At 33.2% G+C, this 18886-nt stretch overlaps 3 protein-coding genes and 1 non-coding gene across 4 annotated transcripts; 1 reads left to right on the forward strand and 3 right to left on the reverse strand.

The window, feature by feature from the left end:
* Nucleotides 1-1057: 1057 nt before the first annotated feature.
* On the reverse strand, nt 1058-2538 carry LOC133289965 (probable small nuclear ribonucleoprotein G). The gene is made up of 4 exons (XM_061488006.1): nt 2387-2538; nt 2245-2267; nt 1527-1648; nt 1058-1412 (listed from the first exon to the last, which is right to left on the reverse strand). Exons 1-4 carry the CDS (start codon nt 2419-2421, stop codon nt 1353-1355), a joined length of 240 nt encoding a protein of 79 aa, XP_061343990.1. The 5' UTR covers nt 2422-2538; the 3' UTR covers nt 1058-1352.
* Nucleotides 2539-2582: 44 nt separating this feature from the next.
* TRNAP-CGG (transfer RNA proline (anticodon CGG)) lies at nt 2583-2654 on the reverse strand. The gene has a single exon. It is a non-coding gene; the product is annotated as a tRNA-Pro (tRNA).
* A 4118-nt stretch (nt 2655-6772) lies between these two features.
* On the forward strand, nt 6773-7150 carry LOC133289963 (auxin-responsive protein SAUR15-like). Its single transcript, XM_061488004.1, has one exon. It carries the CDS (start codon nt 6773-6775, stop codon nt 7148-7150), a length of 378 nt encoding a protein of 125 aa, XP_061343988.1.
* Nucleotides 7151-8543: 1393 nt separating this feature from the next.
* LOC133289966 (uncharacterized) lies at nt 8544-13855 on the reverse strand. Its single transcript, XM_061488008.1, has 3 exons — nt 12904-13855; nt 10048-10216; nt 8544-9316 (listed from the first exon to the last, which is right to left on the reverse strand). Exons 1-3 carry the CDS (start codon nt 13711-13713, stop codon nt 8859-8861), a joined length of 1437 nt encoding a protein of 478 aa, XP_061343992.1. The 5' UTR covers nt 13714-13855; the 3' UTR covers nt 8544-8858.
* Between the last annotated feature and the right edge of the window lie 5031 nt (nt 13856-18886).

Raw genomic sequence — 18886 nt, forward strand, 5'->3', positions numbered from 1 at the left:
AGGAAGAGAAAAGAGAAAGAAAAATAAAATATAATGCAATAAATACAAATATATTGGGTAGTGTGGGGATACATGGGGTAGCGTGAGAATATATTGAGTATCCAATATTGATATCCTATTCTATTTAATCCTAACCCAACTCCCCCCATAAGATAAGAAATCATGTATTGGATAGGATAAAAGGAGACAATAGGATAAGCTAATCATATCCTATTGACCCACCAAACAAGAGATAAAAGTAGGATATGATAAGTTATCCTATCCTATCTTCTTTATCAGGTGCTCCAAATAGGCCCTTAATTACCAACTTTAAATAAACTTTTTTTACTGTAGCATTAAGCATGCCTTCGGCAAGGCCAATGAAACAGTTAATTACTTGGTTAAGTGGTTAACTATAGTTTGTGGTTGAGTCGAAGAGGATAATCGGTTTGATATGTTCTGCAATTGATCTTATACTTTTAGGATTCTCTAATAAGAGGGTATGAACATACCTTCTCTAGTACAACATAATTTGTGTTGTGCCTTTATTGTGATCTTTTTTTATAGGTGCAGTATTACTTTCTTAATTTGTTGCTCCAGAACAAACAAAATATTTCTATCAATTAAAAATGAGTAACAAATAAAATCTTCATCCTCATATTTCCTCTTTATTTCCAGCCTTCTAATTGAAAGAAAAAAACAAGAACGATCAGTATAAAGTAAATATAGAGAGGACAATTAGATTATTATGATCCAAACTCCATATCCCCATAGTAAGCAAGCAACTCTATTAAAACCATTGTTCCCATTTGTTTTTTAAACAGTTACTGAAGGTCCAATTCACAACATTAATTAAAAATGATAGACGCATGTTCACTATCCTTAAATTATGTTGCGAGTCTATCACAAGCAATATTTAAAGATGCCTGAGTAAATCAAACCGCAACGTGTGCAATGGTTTTGTTCATTCAAGGAAGACAATAAGATTATGGCAATGTGACAAGGGAAAACATGGGAATAACATCGCAGAAGAAGAGCATTTGAATAATTTCATGTTTTTCACCCTTTTTGGTGAAAAATATACTTAATATTCATTGGTCAGAAAGCCAGGCGTAAGCATAACAGAAGGTTTCATTTCAGACACTGATGAATACAAGACCCAATGATATGGGAAGCATAGATTTCAAGCAAAGTATTTTAGAGTAAACCAGATTACTAGAATACTTGCACAACAGCACAAGCATCAGTTACAGCATGAAAGCCTCTTTACTTTTAAAGTAGCACTAATTTGAAGGTGCAACCCAATTAGATCTTACTCTCAGCACTACATAGTTCACATACACACACACAGTTGAAACCCAAATATACACAAGTCATGTCCTGTTGACAGGTTCAAGTGCTTCAACGGTGACCACACTATTTCCTCTGATCACCTGCAGCAGTAGGCGAGAATGAGATTAACAACTTCAAAATGACAATCATACTCAGTTAGTAGCTAGTTCTTTACTACATAGCTTAAGCAGAGAATGCAAAGAATGAGAACTCACCACCATCCCTATATCATTTTTTTCGTTGCCATTCACTTCCACAGTATTGTCAATAACCAAATTCATGAACTGGTCAAAGCCCCGGAGAGTACCAATAATCATCCTATTCGCATTCAGCTTGACTGCAAAGAAACACACAAGTATAGCATAATTTCTCTCTCTCTGTAAGTTGTAAGACTTGCTATCAAAGATAAAAATCCCTATGAACTATTAAAGCTTGACCCAAATGTACATAGCACACATACTAAGAAACTGACACTAGCAGAACTCATAACCTATAAGAACAAATTGACACTCTCATGTTCTTAACTCACAAAATTCTCACATTTTTTCTATGTAAAACAATCATAATACCCCCACTTCTCACACCAAATGTGAGACAATCATAATCCATCATGGAATATAGATAGTTGAATATATTATAAAAAATGTTAACAGTTCTAATTTCCAACCAATCTAGCTATCAAATAAAAGGGAAACTACCCAACACACACACACACACACACACTCATAAATAGAAACTAGTAATTCGTGCCATATAAAACCACACAAAACCACTTCCATGAGCCGGTAAAACAAAGAATCATCATGGAAGTGAAAAATGTTGTTTTTATGACCCATAGAAAAACACTGCCCCACACCCTAAGTTTTGGTAACATGCAGAATAATGGGACACAATGATAAACAAATCATGGAGAGATGAAAGAATCAAACTCACTCTGAAGCTTCTTGTCCATGTACCTGTCAGTGTCACATCCAAAAAACAAAGATTAATAGGGATTATATGAAGTAAACTTGAAGAAAAAAAAAGGTGGAAGAGGAACAAACAGAGTTGAGACTTGAGAGAGAACAGTGTTTACTTTTTCAAATCTGGGGGCTGCCCTGATCTGCTCATGGTGAAAAGATTGGGACTTTAGAGCAACCCAAAAGAAAGAAGAAGATTTTGAAATACAAATAAAAAACCTCGACTTCTGCAAAAAAAAGAACCCTAATTCTAGTTAGGTTGAACTGGTTAAGTGTAAATTAAAATGTAGTATTTAGAAAGAAAGAGGAGTAGGGGTGTTGCGAGAATCGAACTCGCGACCTCTCGCACCCGAAGCGAGAATCATACCACTAGACCAAACACCCATAAGATGAATTTTTTCTAATAGGTTATAATTTACTTTTAAATTTATTTCTTGAATTATGAATGAATTTCTTCAAACTTTCATCGATGTTGACGTTGTGTTCTGTTACGAAACTTTCCAAGATTTCAAAATAAGTTAAATCCTCTCATATGAAAATAAAATGGTACTGTTAGAAGCGAGAAAGAAAAATAATTTATGGATTTAATTTCTTTTATATTGTACGGAATATAATTATCCTATACACACGTAAAAATATGAGGTTTATGTTTTTTTTTTTCCTCTCTCTTCTCTTCATATGGCCTCATATATGCCTCGTACAATTTTATGTATATATAAGAGATAATTTTATCTTTTGTAAATCTACGACATGAAAGATATTAGGGCCTGTTTGGTGTGACGCATAAGGCATGATACTATAAGCTTATACTATACGTTATAACGTTTTCAGTTGTTTGGTGTGACCATCGTATAGTATAAGCTTATACAACATAATTCCTGAATACATCAAAATGATGTATAACTTAATCCGGTCTAAGGGTGAGGGATAAAGCCTGATAAGAGATTGATGTATTAATATCGTTGACTAAAGTAATTCTCAAAAATTAATATATTATTTTAATATTAATATATTAAAATAAAAATTAATTTTTCAATATATTAATTTTTAAAATATTGAATATTTTTATTTTTATAAAAATTAATTTATATTTTGGATACACTGATTAATAAATTTTTATAAAAATTAATATCATATGACATTTTTTGAAGAATTATATAAATTCTTTATTAAAAGATATTTTTATTAAAAATATTTATTTTTATTAAAAATATTTATTTTTATTAAAAATATTTATTTTTATAATATATAATATTATACAGTGCATTACCAAATACTAAATGATATTATCTTATACATTATATTATTTTATACAATACCGTGTCAAACGCTGAATAGTATTAAAATACAATCAGGTCTTATACAATCAGACCTTATACTATCATGTCTTATACTATTAGGCCTTATGCTATACTATGCATCAAACATGCCCTTAAACCCATAGTTTATATGATCAAAACTCAGAAGTGAACTATTTTCGTAATAACTTAATAATATGCAAGATTTAATTTTTGAGGGACATTAAACATTTGTCCTTTTAAATAAATAATATAATTTATGTCATTTTATATCCTAACCGTTAATTTCCGTCAATCAACAGTTATAATTTATTGAATCAAACTTATTAATTAATTAGTAATTCGCAAGAAATTATAACTGTTATTTGACAGAAATCAACGATTAAAATATAAAACAATATAAAATAATATTCTTTAAAAAGACAAATATTTTTCTTGTGCATCCATACCTATCTTATTCAAACCTTCTCAAATCAATAAAGAAATCTATTTATCTTATGTTGCATGAGATTTATCTCATTACTTTATCTCTGTTGCATGAAATAATTATTTTATATATTATAAGGTAATTATTTCCTATCAAAAAATAGGTAACATAACAAAACTTGGACACCAAATGTGTTATTGAAAAAAATAAAATAAAAAACATCAAATATGACGATGGCATGTGATTCCGGCTTTTTCACCCTTTTGCCCCTTATTAATTAATTAATAACCATTTTGCCCTTGATTCGAAACTATCTACCAATCTGCCCCTCTTTAATCGACTACCTTATATTTTTAATCGACTAAACGGTTGTTGGGAGATTTAATCGACTAAATCTCCCTACTTAATCGATTAAAATCATCCTGACTTATTTTTTTTTTGTCAAATATGAAGATTTAGTCAACTAAATAGGGAGATTTAGTCGACTAAATCTCCCAGCAGCCATTTTTTGTCTGTTTTGGCCATTTAGTCGATCAAAAATGCAGGTAGTCGACTAAAGAGAGGCAGATTGATAAATAGTTTTGAATCAGGGACAAAATAGTTATTAATTAATTAATAAGGAGAAAGAGGGTAAAAAAGCCATGTGATTCCAGTCCAATTCCATAACAAAATTGGGGTAAACTAATTTTGACTCATGCCGGCTTGACTGATAAGTATGCAGTTGACTTAAGCCGTACAGGAAATTTCTGTACCTAACGGCTAACGCCATAACATAAGGTAAAAACAAAAACATCGTACGGATGCCTTGAATTTTTACCCTTTTGTGAACAAAAACAGCAGAGTCATTGGTGGCATATACATAGTATATACCAATAATGGGCCACAATATCAACGCGTGGCGCCAAGTCAATATGTGTCACCAGTCACCACCACCAACAATTTCCATGGCCCGGTCCACCGAACCTTCGGCGTAAGTCTTCAATGGACGCATTTTCCTCTTACCAGAACAAATATTTAACCATTCTCTTTCTTAGATGTTTCTTTTAATTTTTTAAACTAAGAAAAAAAATATGTCATTTTAAATGACACACTTTATATTCTTTCACTCTCACAAAGAGGTGAGACTTATACCTTTAAAAATTTTCTCACTCATTCTCTTATTTTTTTCTCTTACTCAAAATAACACAACTGTATATTTTTCAAAATGATACACATTTTTCCTTTAAACTAATCAAGCTGGTATTTTTTTAAGTTTAATTTTTTTTATTACTCAATTAATTCAATTCGAGTCGAGTAAGACACGACCGGCAAAACTCTCCGTACTAAATTTCAAAATAGTTGCGTTCATAAAACTCTAAGAAACCAGTGATTAAATTGAAACAATTTCTTATCATTAATAAAGTTTAATGAGATATTGTTTCTGAATACCCTTTCCCCGCTTCCATGTTTTTCCTTCCTTCTTTGCACGATGTGGTTCTTTTTGACTTATGAGAGAGCTAATTGATGTCTTGTATTATATTTTATGGGTGTTTTTTTTTAATTAATAAAAAAGAAGAAAGAATTCTTTTAACGTATTATTTATTATGATTATATTATTTGAAAAGATTTTAATCATGACAAATTAATAGTTATTAACTTATTTTTTTGTCATTAGACAAAAAAATCTGTTTTTTTTTTTCATCTCTTATTACAGTTGATTTATTCAAGAATAATTATATGAGATAATTCATTCACAATGAAAATAATTTTGAATTAACTCCTTCATCCTAATCATATATACATATCGTAATTATTGTCTTGAGTGATGGAGTTATAGATCCAAAATCATTGACTCAAATAACAATTTTTTTTACAATTGACTTTGAAATTAAATCTTACAAATTATTTTATCTATTCTTCAGAGTAATCTATTTCTTATACTAGCCTTAAATCTTTTTTATAGCAAAAAGAGTGGTGGAGTTGTGAGATATAAGATTTCATAGAGTTTTAGAAGAGCGTGATTGTATAGTGGGAACATGCATTCCGCTAGTTGGTGGATCACCAATTAAGATTAGAGGTTGGAGTTGCTTGGTGTTGGTATTAAGATAATAAGAAAAGCCAAATCAAACCCATGAAAAAAAACATGTAAGCCATTTTCAGCTTCAAATAAATATGATTCCTAAGCAGTGGACCACTAAAAACTACACCCACTGGATAAGTGTGGTCTTACCTTTTTTAATGAACGTTATCAGATGTTTAAATAGATGCCACCAATATTAAATTTTTTGAAGTCTTGGACAAACCCTTTTGTTTGCGCCACTTCATTGACACATATGCATTAGCCACCTAATAATTTACAACCAACAAATGTGGAGTTGAGACCCACACCAACCGTATTATTATGCTTTTTATGTGGTAGTGTGCCACACATTGCTGTGTTTCTTTTCTTAATTTTTAAACAATATGAAGTTATATTTTGTTTTATCTCTTCAACTATTATTTGGTCATGCTTTGCCAATGGGCACTTCAAGACAATTTAAAAGAATTGGGAATATTTTTCCATGCTAAACAAAACATTCATCTGTCATGGATTCCCAATAATTCAAACATGGAAAAGTGGACTTTTTCAAAAGGACACATTCTCCTTGTACTCTCATTTGTCCATCACCTTCTTAGCTCTTTACATATATTATCATAAATCCTCGCTTTCAACTTGCACAATAGCCATTTTTTCTCAACAAAAACTTCCCTCCCATCTTCTCAAAGTCCCTTTGGCACCGAGTTTAATCAGAAACAAAATGCTAGGGAAAAAGATGGTATCATTGAAGAAACTAGCCAAAAAGGTGAAGGCTGTTGGTGGAGCTGACCCTGATCCTCCCTACAATGAATATTTGCTCAAGGGGTATGTGGAAGAATCCCCATCAAGCACAACCCCAAATGGTTTTTTTGCACTTTATGTTGGGGAGGAGCGTCAGAGGTATGTGGTTCCAACCAGTTACCTTTCTCACCCTTTATTCAAGATGTTGTTGGAGAAGGCTTACAGTGAATTTGGGTTTGCACAGAGGAATGGCCTGGTAGTTCCATGCAGTGTTTCCACATTTCAGGAGGTTGTAAATGCTATAGAATGTAACAATGGCAAGTTTGACTTGGGCAAAATTTTTGAAGATTTTGTTTAAAGTGCAGAAAACAGATGCCATCTTTTTTTGTATGGTTAGTGTTAAAATGCATCGGAAATATTACCTCTTTTTTTGGGGTTATATTTAATGGGGGTTCTAGCCAGATTTTAGATTAGACCATAGGTTTTCAAGATGGCGAGCTAGCTTTAACTTCAATTTAAGCCATTATTACAGACAGTTTTCAGTTAAAATTGATCTGACATGTACATTAGTTCTGATATAATAGAAAAATTTAAATATTGGTCTATCTTCAGCTCAAGCTTTTCTTTTGCTTTTAATATTTTTCCTTTATACTTTCAGAAAACGTGCCCTCTCCTTTTACAACTGTCATCCAGTGCAGCAAAAGGGACCTCAGTAATCAGGGGCAACAATTGTGCATGCTAAATTAGTCAACTGTGTGTCTGACTACAAATTGTAATGCATAGATTTGGGGGAAAAAAAGTTCTAACAGCACCAAAGGTAGGAGGTGAGTAGCAGAGAGGAAAGAGTTCGATCCTCAGATGTTATTTTTGAGAGGGACTTAAATATTTTTATACCTGACTCGTCCCACACTCCTGATTAATTTCATAGCTGGCTCGAAAAATAAAAATTTAGGAAAATACTAGAGAAGCTCGTCTCAAAGAGCTAATTATGATAGGATAACTTAAAAAAACAAAAAAAAAAGTTCCAACAGCATTAAATTTACACTTGTATTAGGTGTCTTCCCTCAGACTTAACTTGCCCTAGGGTAGATATAAGGTGCCTATGGGTTGAGTAATTCAACTTAAACTCATCCATACACGTTGTGTGAGAGCAAGATATTCCAAGTCATAAGCTTCATTCAACTTTAAAATCTTGATAAGCTTTATTATGGTGTAAATAGGCTAGACTTTAACTTAAATAAGCTAGGTCTATATACAAATTCTTATGCATGGCTTGACCTAAAAGTCTTAGCCTTGACTGTTTAAACCTATTAAACATTCAATAACAAAAAAATAATTAAAATAATATTACTTTATTAATAAAAATTATTAAAACAATATTATTATTTATTTTATTTAAAATAAATAATATGATATAGGTCAACCTATAAGCCCATACAGAAAAAACATATGACCTGCTTTCTAAATAAATTTTTTTTTAAAGTCTAAGCCTGTTCTATTTAACTATTTATAATAAGCCAAACCTGACATAATATAGACTAAGTCATAAATTCCTATAAACTCACCTAACCCGTTTAGAACCCTAAACTTAATGAATAACGATGCTTGGAACACAACAGCACCAAGCACATCACCTTTGCGTGAAGTGAAAAAATCAGTGCGTGAATGTACAGAAAACAAAGTGAGGTCAGATATAATAAAATGGTAAAAATTATATCAATATAAACTAATATAAGTGCGAATGTAGCTGATTAACATTATTCTAAATTAATTCGGTCATAAGTTTATGAATTAAATCAATAAACCTTCCACTTCTTGAGGCCATCTGAGAGCAGAGAAAGCATCTCTGCATTTTTTTAAAAACTGATGTAATTGCAACTTTTGCAGATGCTTCGTTCCTCCATTGCGAATTGCATTGTATTTCTACCTTCATTTAAAATTCCTCAGAAATTCAATAAACCAAGGAGAATCTACACCACAAACTGAAATTGAAGAGACAACAAAGTTTATGAATTGGTCAATAAAATTATGACCACTACTAGCTCAGAAATGGATTATAGTTCAATTTATTGATTTTCACTGTTACAACCATCCACAAGTATTCTCTTCATATGATCGACTAGTTCTTGGATCTGCTCTCTTGAGTGAAGGGGTGATGGATATATACAAGCACAGTCCAACTTTCCACCTCGTATGGTGTCAAATATGGCTATGGATGGGCCTACACCATGTGTGGAAGCACAACCAACATAATCTTCCAATCCTAGCTCTTCATGCATTTCAGCCGAATCATCAAAGACAGGGTCCTCAAACACAGAGAACAAAGCAGTTCTAAGTGCTGATGATGGTGTCAAACCAGGGTTCTCAATGGCCTTGCACATGAGGAAGTTCAGGTCAGACATGTCTGAGAAATGCTTGTTGCAGTTCATAGAATTTACAAAAGCTGAGTAGCTTCTCTTTGCCAGCTCCCATAAGGGTTCTCCACACACATCATGAGTGTTCAAGATGGCAGAATGGTAAAACCCTGAACCAAACATCAGATGCATTGGCATAATGTTCTAAAATTTTACAAAAACGATTAGAAAAGGGTATCACATGCCTTCACATGCTCGGATTATTAATAATTTCAAAATTCCAATATATCATGCATTGCCCAAGTTCATTAATGTCACTTATTAGTCTAAAAGCTGGGAACCATATTGCTCTACAAGATTAAGCTCTCACTATAAGTGCACTGGTACATAAGCAATGAAAGTCTAGTGAAAATTTTGATTCAAATGTCAAAAGAAGGGGGGGAAATCACAATTATGAATGTCAAAAATAGAGCGTCAGGCAATTATCTAACAAATTAATTTACTAGGGCTGCAGGGAATGATTTCATTAATCAGTGATACTAATGAGTTGATTTCATTGGAATATAAGACAGCCTCCCTTTTCTACCCATCCAAAAATTGTTTTCACTCAAGATATATGTGAAACTAATTGGTGGATTCGGACAATGCAGGCTCCTTGTTTTAATTACATCTTGCAGTCTCACATAAGAATTAATAAAAGTTAGAAAAAACTAGTGCGAGTGTTAACTGACAATAAAAGAAACAATAATCTTTCCAATTTATTATAAATAGGATAGGACCTGAAGAGGAAGAACAGGACATTTTTCTGTAAACCAGTCAGGCATTATATTCAAAGTAGCAGAAGCATCATATGAAAAACAAACAAAAAATTGAATTAAGATTACTAGAGACTCCGGCTTACCAACGTGGTTGCTACAAAGGACTGGATCAAGAATTGAGCGGCAATCAACAAGTGTTACTACAGCATACTTTTCTCTTTGATAATCAGGAAGGTGTTTAGAGGTCCATGAGGCGATCATTCCAGCAGCTGCAAGTGCCGCACAAAGCTTAATCCCTCTTGATTTGCATCCCTACACGATCATGCATGATTAACTTAATTCATCAAATTACCAGATCATAGGCAAAAGTGGGTACAGAGTAGGATGCCATATCGATCAAATTTCATAATAATCAGATTATAAGACGTTGGATGCATAACAAACACATTTAGCATTTAGAAGAAACTTTTAGAGGCTTATAGTAATTTTTTCACACTGCTTTATCCAAGGCATCAATTTTAATTACAAATACCTAGAGATGAAAAAGATAATAATAAAACAATGCAGCTGATTTGTACCCCAAAAAAACCAATTGCAGTTGATATTAGTTATAATTGGCCACAATATTATCCCAACTGCAAATATGAATATGTTCACTTTGTTTAGCTGATAATTCCAATTCATATTATGAATAGGGGGTCAGGATCAATGGTCCAGTAAGAGTGGCTTCTTCAATGTAACGTGCCAATTAATTTTATTTATTTATTTTTTTAAAAAGGCCGTCGTCTTCATCTCCTCTTAGAAAAGAGGAAATCTAGGCTTGCAAATGGAGATTGCAATAAAAATCTCGTCTTAAACTCCTTACACACAACTTTACTCTTAAATTTTTTACAAAGACACTATTTTCTAGATTTAAACATGTGACCTTTCAATCACATAAGAGCAGCTTCACCTCAAGATTTATTTAACATTTGAAATGATAGAGCTAATGCTCATAATACTTTTACCGGCAAAAAACTATTGATGGGCTAACGTGTCATTGTGGTGATATCAATGGTTACATTCTTACATTAAACAATGTAATGAAAGTAAGTAAATATATAATAAAAAATTACAAAACTTCTATTTCTTGCTTCTGTAAGAATCAGTTTGTTGAACAATTATGCATACAGACAGGCCCAGAGGCAGAGCTCCTGGTAGATATATTTTGAATCAAATTTATTTTTTACATGCACTCAGTGCATTAAGCTAAACAGCTTACAACACACTTAACTGCTCCATTGCATGTCTCAAGTTTAACACAGATTACAAAAAGGTTTTCTCCTTAAAAAGAGCATTCAAGGTGATATTCTCCTACTATTGGTTGGCTCAACTGATATATAATCCTTAACAATAAATGCAAGGACTTAATATCCAGTTAAAACTTCACTTTAAAGTAGAAACATAGGTAGAAGTTCAGAGAAATAAAATATTTAATTCCCCACGTGTGAACCAAACCAATAGACAGCTAAAGAAAACACTAGGACAGTAGGGTCTCTGAACCATGAAGCCATAACTTTAACATGTTCAACTTTGCAAACCATAGGCTCCTTCCCAATCACTTTTTATTTTCTGAAAATATGAATCTCAATCCTATACAAAGTTGTCCATCTTCAACCATTTGAAATTTTTAAATTTAACAGAGTGGCGGAGCCAGCAAAGCATTTTAGCCGGTGCCAAAAAATTCAGTTGGTGCCAAAATAGCTACGGTTATATATCTATGTCCAAAATGTGGTTAATTTTCAAAAAATTTGAAATGTGATTTTCTGCGTTTGTTTAGCTACGCTTGAAACATGGCCAAATTAGCCAGTGTCAACATACTTTTGGCACTAACTGGCTCCGCCACTGATTAAACATAAGACACATAAGTACAATCAGGAAAAAAATAACAATAGTTATAGACAAAGATGAAGATGAAGTAATAACCCATTAACTGAATGCAGGAGGAGGACTTATTACATTGTGAGTGTAGTCAATTACTAAGTTAATTATCGTGCTAACTAACTACATCTTTGATTAACGACAATTATATGAAGGGTGACCAGACATTAGGTGTTTGTACTTGGACATTGAAGTTATCACTTAGACATGCGCAAAATTGGACCCATGTCTGTCTCCTTACTCCTTACTCAATCACTCCTCGGAAAACGACTCCCAATAGTCAAAACAAAGTCACCCATATCTACCATGATACCTATCTCCAATTGTCTCACTTTTATTAACTAAAATAAAAATAGCATACCTATCATGTGAAGTTATTGAATTATTATTATTAATGTTAGGACTTTATTAATCTTATACAATAAGAGAGAACTCTCTCATGCTATAGAGACAATCATATGTGGGATCCACTCACTTATAGAAAAAGATAAAAAGATAAAAAAGTAACACAAAAATCGATGTATGTGTAGGAGATAAAAACACTCTCCTACAACATAAGAGTATATTCTCCCTTAATGTTATGGATACGGACATATCTATAAATAATGATGGGTCGCTATACAAAAAAGTTTTTGTGATATATTGGAGAGGATCAAAATCACACGACACCGACCCAACACAACAAACATCAACATCATCCAAAACATCAATGTCATATAAATCACCATTATAAATATAATAAAACGTTATTATTTATCTAATTATTTTCACTAGTACAAAAATTCAAAAGAATTAACCGAAAAATATCGGAGAATTATTATCCTTCCAATACAGCAACTATTTTGAACTATGGATTGTTCCTAGATCAAAATCCATTTTCTATACGGGAATCAAAATTTAATTAATGCATAATTAAAAAAATATTTCATAAGAGAATTATTTTATATCCCTTTATTCAATCCTCCAAACAACTAAATACCTAATGATTTTTACTTTAGTTCTTCTTTTTATTTGATATTTTTTATGAATTAAATAATAAGAGAAATTAACTTTGATAAAAAAGAGTGGTGGTGACTCACAGCTAGTAGGCTCTCTGTTTCGTCTGCATTCAGCTGCATCCTAACCATCTTAGAGCTCCTAGGCGAATCAGCGTCCACAAAACTCAAATTCGCGAACCGAAGCGAGTTCAGCGAGTAACCAAGCATGTCCAAACCACGCGCCCAAAACGGCTTGCTCTTCTTCGATTCGGGAATCAGATCCTCAATCGCCAAGTTCACATTTTCTTCCTTCACGTCGGTGCCGCCGCCGTCGTCTCCGCCGCCTCCGGCCACTAGCCGGAGAAGTTCCTTCAGCAGCGCCACCGCCGCGGCGCGGTCGCACGCCGAAGTGTGCAGGCGGAGGAACACCGCGAACCGATCGTCTGTTACCGTGTACGCGCTCGCGTACAGGACGTCGGTGTCGGCGCGGCTAGGATCTTGCCACGTGTCGCGGTTAATCTCGTGCTCGATGAGTGTGTGGAAGGGGCTGATCTGATCGTGACCGTTGGATTCGCGTTGGAGAATATGGGACGTTGATTCGAGATCGAAGGGTTGGATTTGGACGCGGGGGTTTGGGGGTGTTACGAAGTGGAAGGTGTTGGTAGAAGTGTCGAGGTGGATCTTGGAGCGAAGGATAGGATGGGAATTTTGGAGATTGCGGAGGGTAGTTTGGAGAAGAGGGATTTGTGGTGGTTTAGAGAGGAAGAGGCCGAGGACGGTGACGCCGGTGCCGCCAGGAACGGCCTTGCACCAGCTGAACTCGGTGCTGCCAACGGGTCGGGTTTTAGTTAACTCCGACTCGGACTCGGGCATGGGTGGATTCAGTGTCTCAGACTCACCCTCTTGGGCCATGATGCTAACTGCTAACGTTGAATGGAGAATGAAGGGTAAGAGAGTGTTGAATTTAAGAGTTTAGCGAGGAAGTATTTAAAGGAGGTAAAATTGTGTTATTATAAGTGAAATAAAAAAAATATAAGAAAGAAGAGAGTGAAAAAAAAAATATTAAAGTATGAATCCTACCCTTTCTGAGAGTAAAGAATATAAGATATGTAGATGATAAATTTTTCTCTACAAATAAACATTGGAAATCTGCTATCTGCAGAGCACGGTCCCACCGTGCTTTGTCTTTTATGAAGAAAGTGTATGTTTTTCTGGAAGTTATTGCAGAAAAGAGAAGTTATTGATTGCAATTAGTTTTGTTCTCTACTAGACTCAATACAAAATCTTTTATTTTATTACATTTGGGTTTTGCTTACTCAAGAAGCTCAATACACACCTCAATTAGGGTTTTAGCTCAATTCAGTTGTTTCCCATTAGACTCTTTCACTAGTCATGTGACATATGTCCCAATCCCAAGATAATCTTTACCTAAGTTCTCAAAGTTAATAATGTCTCTGAAGAAATTATTTCAGAAGCTATTTTGTAATGATTATTTCATGGACAATATATATATATATATATATATATATGCCAACCATGATTGCCTTTCATACACAATCCATGAAAACCACCTAGCTGCATACATGGCTAAACTAATGGCAAGGGGGAGACTTATGACTTCACCAATTACCACCCCTACCTTGTCCCTCAAAGGCATGTAAAAATCACTTACTATGCTTTAAGTTAGTAAAAAATGAAAATAAAAATAAAAATGGAGTATTAGTGTCTCGGGTTTAAAATATGATGCAGAAAATTTTGAGTGTATTCCTTTTTTTTTTTTTGAGATGATAGTTTCTTAAGTTTCTTATAGACTAATCCGGAATTTGAAACATATCCGGAATTAAAATTTTAAATTATTTTTAAAAATAATATTAGAGAGTATTGAACATATGCTCTTATTCTTACTTACTCAGTTCTCATGCGTTAACTGAACTACTTGACTGAGTGTATTTTTCTTAGCAAGGTGTTTTTATTAGAATATGAGTAAAATGTACATATTTATTCAATAAAATGGACTTAGATAAAAAAAAATTATAAAATAAATGATAAGGAAAAAAAATTGAAAAAAGAGAGTAAATCACACGAGTCCCTAATCTATAATACTCCGCCCTATTAAGTATTATCTAACTAAAGTATCTCTGAATGAATGAAGATGACTCAATATCATATAATTAATGGTCAAAAGTGTCCATCACGTAATTCGAGAACCTCGTCTGGATGATGAAAGATTGGAACACAAGTTTCTAGCATATGTCCATGCGGCACGATCTTTGTAATTTGTTTTTGGGTTTTATAATTCTCATTTAACATAAGAATTACAATTTTCCTACACATTCTTCAATTTTCGTGCTGACATAGATTCTACATATAATTTTTTCTAACACATGGGTCCCACATGCTTTTTATCTCTACAACATGAGATTTCAATTCTCTTTCAACATGAGAATTATAAAATTCTTTCTTTTTAGTAGATAGTTCATTTATTTTGTAGTTGTATTTCTATTTTAGACTATGGCCCATGTAACACCCTGGTATTCTATAACAGTGAGTGGTGTGTACACGACATATTAAGGAAACAAATAGGATATAAGTAGGGGTGGCAAATCGTGTTCATGAGTCGAGTTTGGGTCGACCTGTGTCTGACACGAACACGAATAGACTCAACCCGAACACGACATGATTAAAAATTCGTGTTATAAAACTCAACCCGCACACGATCCATTTATAAACGAGTTGACACGATACAACCCGAATTTGAGTGTAACATGTATTTACCCGACACGACCCGACCCAACCCGACACGTAATGTTATAAAATGTCATAGAAAATCATGTGAATTGAACGTGTTTGAATTAGTTGTTTTAGTATTTTAGTCATCAGCAAAGATAATACCTTTAGCAAAAATAGATATTAATAAACTATGAGACATGTCTCGGCCCTGTCTTAATCTGCGCAATTTTAATATTAAAATTCTCAAAAATAAACCAACAGCACCAAAGCCACATCCTTTGAGAACCATACAAGTGGGTTTCAGAAAAACCGATTCACAAATTAATATGTATCCCTCGTTCAAAGCCAGACAATAAAGACACAGAATAACTAATCGAAGATACTAAGTAATCCTGAGCTTTTGGCGTTCCAGTCCGTTTTATCAAGAATGGTAAAAATTTCTTCATGATCAAAATCTTTAATTGGCAACGCCTGCGAAGAGAAAACTTCCATACTTCAACATGCTGCAAACGAATGAAAGCAAGCAGTTCAAATCATATTACTTCCAATAGACAGAAAGAGAGACCGAGAAGTCGAGAACTATAAGTTTCTTGAGATCTTCAATCCAGCAAAAGTGTATTACTAGCTAAGAACAACAATAAAAAGCTAAGGGCCTAACCAAGCTGTCCCAAGAAGGCAAAGTAATATACAGCTTTTCCGAAAATGTGTAATTTGCGCCAGATTCACTACAAGTGGAGTTAAATTGAGAGAGAGGCAGGGCAGAGAGCTGCGCTGGAGCTTGGAGGGGAGTTAGATTCATATCTAGGTTTTCTTTTTCCTTTTATACTATGAAATAAAATGAGTATTTTACGGGTCAAAGTGGGTTCACGGGTTAACCCGTGACCCGACACGATTTTTTCGTGTTATTTTTTTCTCAACCCGAACACAATCCATTTATTAAACGGGTTGACTCATACACAAAAATTTCATGTCGGGTCCGAGTCGGGTTCGCGGGGTCGAGTCACAAATTGTATAAGACGAGAATAACAAAATCCAAATAGCTTAGAATCTCTAAGAATCTAACCAAAGTTCTTTCGGTCACTCTTTTGTCTGCACAATAAGAGAGAAATTATGTATCTGATCAACTAGCTACCTTGCTATTACCAAGGTTATTTATATATATATATATAAAAATTAAATTCACAGACCAGTTGCCTGTTTCGATGTTGTTCTATCTTTGGATTTATTTCAAGTAGAATCTTTAATAATTATATTAAGGATGCAAAAAAAGCAAAATTTGAGCCTAGCTATAAATATCAAATAGGAAATAGATAGACAAACTAAGTGAATAAAGTCTTATATTTTCCCAAAATAAAAACTAGTGAAAAGTGTGTGTCATTTTAAATGGCACAAATTATATCATTTAAAATGATACACATTTTTCCTTAAAAACTAATTGAAAATATATCAATATCTTGGCACCCACGAAATGGAGAATTAACAAGAGACCAATGTAGTTCATTCAACGTACTAACAACCAAAAGAAAGAATCACACACACATATATAAAGTTGAAAAATAAAAAGTGGTGTGTTACACGGGGTCAATGCATATTTTTTTTTTTTTTAAAATTACATTAAACAATGTCATTTTATTTAAAAAAAATGCTTGCAAACCTAAATGTAATTGTTCTCTTCTTTCCCAACGACCTAAATGTCTTCAATCTTCACCTTGTTGTCGTACGTTTTCAAGAACTTATAATCGATCAGTCATCGATGTATGGGGTGCAATGATCGACTAGAAAAGGTAAGAATTTTACCCATTCAGATGGAATTCTTACGGGTACATGCAATTGTGCAAGTTGAAAACAAAATCTCATTCTTACTTCTTTTAAATTTTCCTTTTTAAATTTTCCTTTCTCAGGGACCTTCTCAAAAGAGGCAGAAGTCATAGGAGATGATGGTGGAAGCTTTTTTCTAGTTAAGACCCACACAAGCTAACTTTAATTGATCCAATAAGGTAGGTATTGCATCTCATTGAATCTTTGCCTACTGATTATTTAAGAAAGGAGGAAATAAATAAATTTTCTTCCTTTTTAGGTGCTGTATTACTGTTATTAAGGTAGAAGAAAGGTGCACTAAACAAGAGTTAAAATTGGATAATTTGATAAAAGATTGTCTATCTAATCAACAAGCCACTGGTTACTCCCTTTTTGTGTGACATTTTTATCCTTCTTTCAAGAGAAAGAGGTGTCAGTCCAAATACTGGAAAATCAATGCACTACAAGGGTTCTTTCTTCCATCGAATTAGAAAAGGCTCCTTTGTGCAGGTATGTTGTGTATTTATTCTTATATCTAGATTGTTCTAAGGCAGTGTTCTATATATCTCTTCTCAGTATGGTTGAACATGGCTTAGTAGTGGTCCTTGTTACCATTGTTTATGTTGTAGGATAAAGGGCTGTAGGAATGCCAACTAGTATTAGGGGCTTTCAAGTTTCTATATATATATATACACTTAGTATTTTACAGTACCTTTCCTACAAGTTTGTAAAAATATTTCTTTGTAACCGTCTTGAATCTCAATCCTCAGTAATAATGTTGAAAACATATAACACGTTGATGTAGTATTTTCTATAATGAACGAGATTAGAATTTTGTAATTGCATCAAATTTATATATTACTTTAGTTGTGATTTTTTTTATTATATGGATAGAGATCAAAATTTTCTGCAAGTTATATGTTAAGTGTTGTTCTTTGTTTTATTATGTTGAGCATCATGTAGCAAGGCCTTAGACAACTATAGAATGATGAGAATCATCTACATCATCCTCATCTAAGTTCAATTCATTTACAATAACACATTATATGTAAGTTAATATATAATATAACGTGATCAAATCATCAAATTAAATAATAGAATTATAATCATCAAGAAACATACCAATACTATCTCTAATTGTTTATTAAGCGATGAAGAGGCAAGATCATTGAGGAATAATGCCATTGAAACAATTAGAGATAGTATTGGTATGTTTCTTGATGATTATAATTCTATTATTTAATTTGATGATTTGATCACGTTATATTATATATTAACTTACATATAATGTGTTATTGTAAATGAATTGAACTTAGATGAGGATGATGTAGATGATGAACGTCATATAGCCATTGTACCCCAAAATGAAAGCAATGTTCCTCAAGGTTTGGACGACAATGGTGGAGAAGGACAAGGAGGGCCTGAGTTTGATGATTTAACTTTTCATTAACTCCACTAGAATATGTGTTTTATACTTTGATATTTTGATGCTTTAATTAGGTTGTGTAATATTGACTTATGGATGTAATTGGTGAATTACGGTAAATATATTTTGAAT

The sequence above is a fragment of the Gastrolobium bilobum genome, unplaced genomic scaffold (genome assembly GCF_033153095.1).
Source record: "Gastrolobium bilobum isolate Gb01-03AN ecotype WA unplaced genomic scaffold, APGP_CSIRO_Gbil_v1 utg101407, whole genome shotgun sequence".
Lineage (NCBI taxonomy): Eukaryota > Viridiplantae > Streptophyta > Magnoliopsida > Fabales > Fabaceae > Gastrolobium > Gastrolobium bilobum.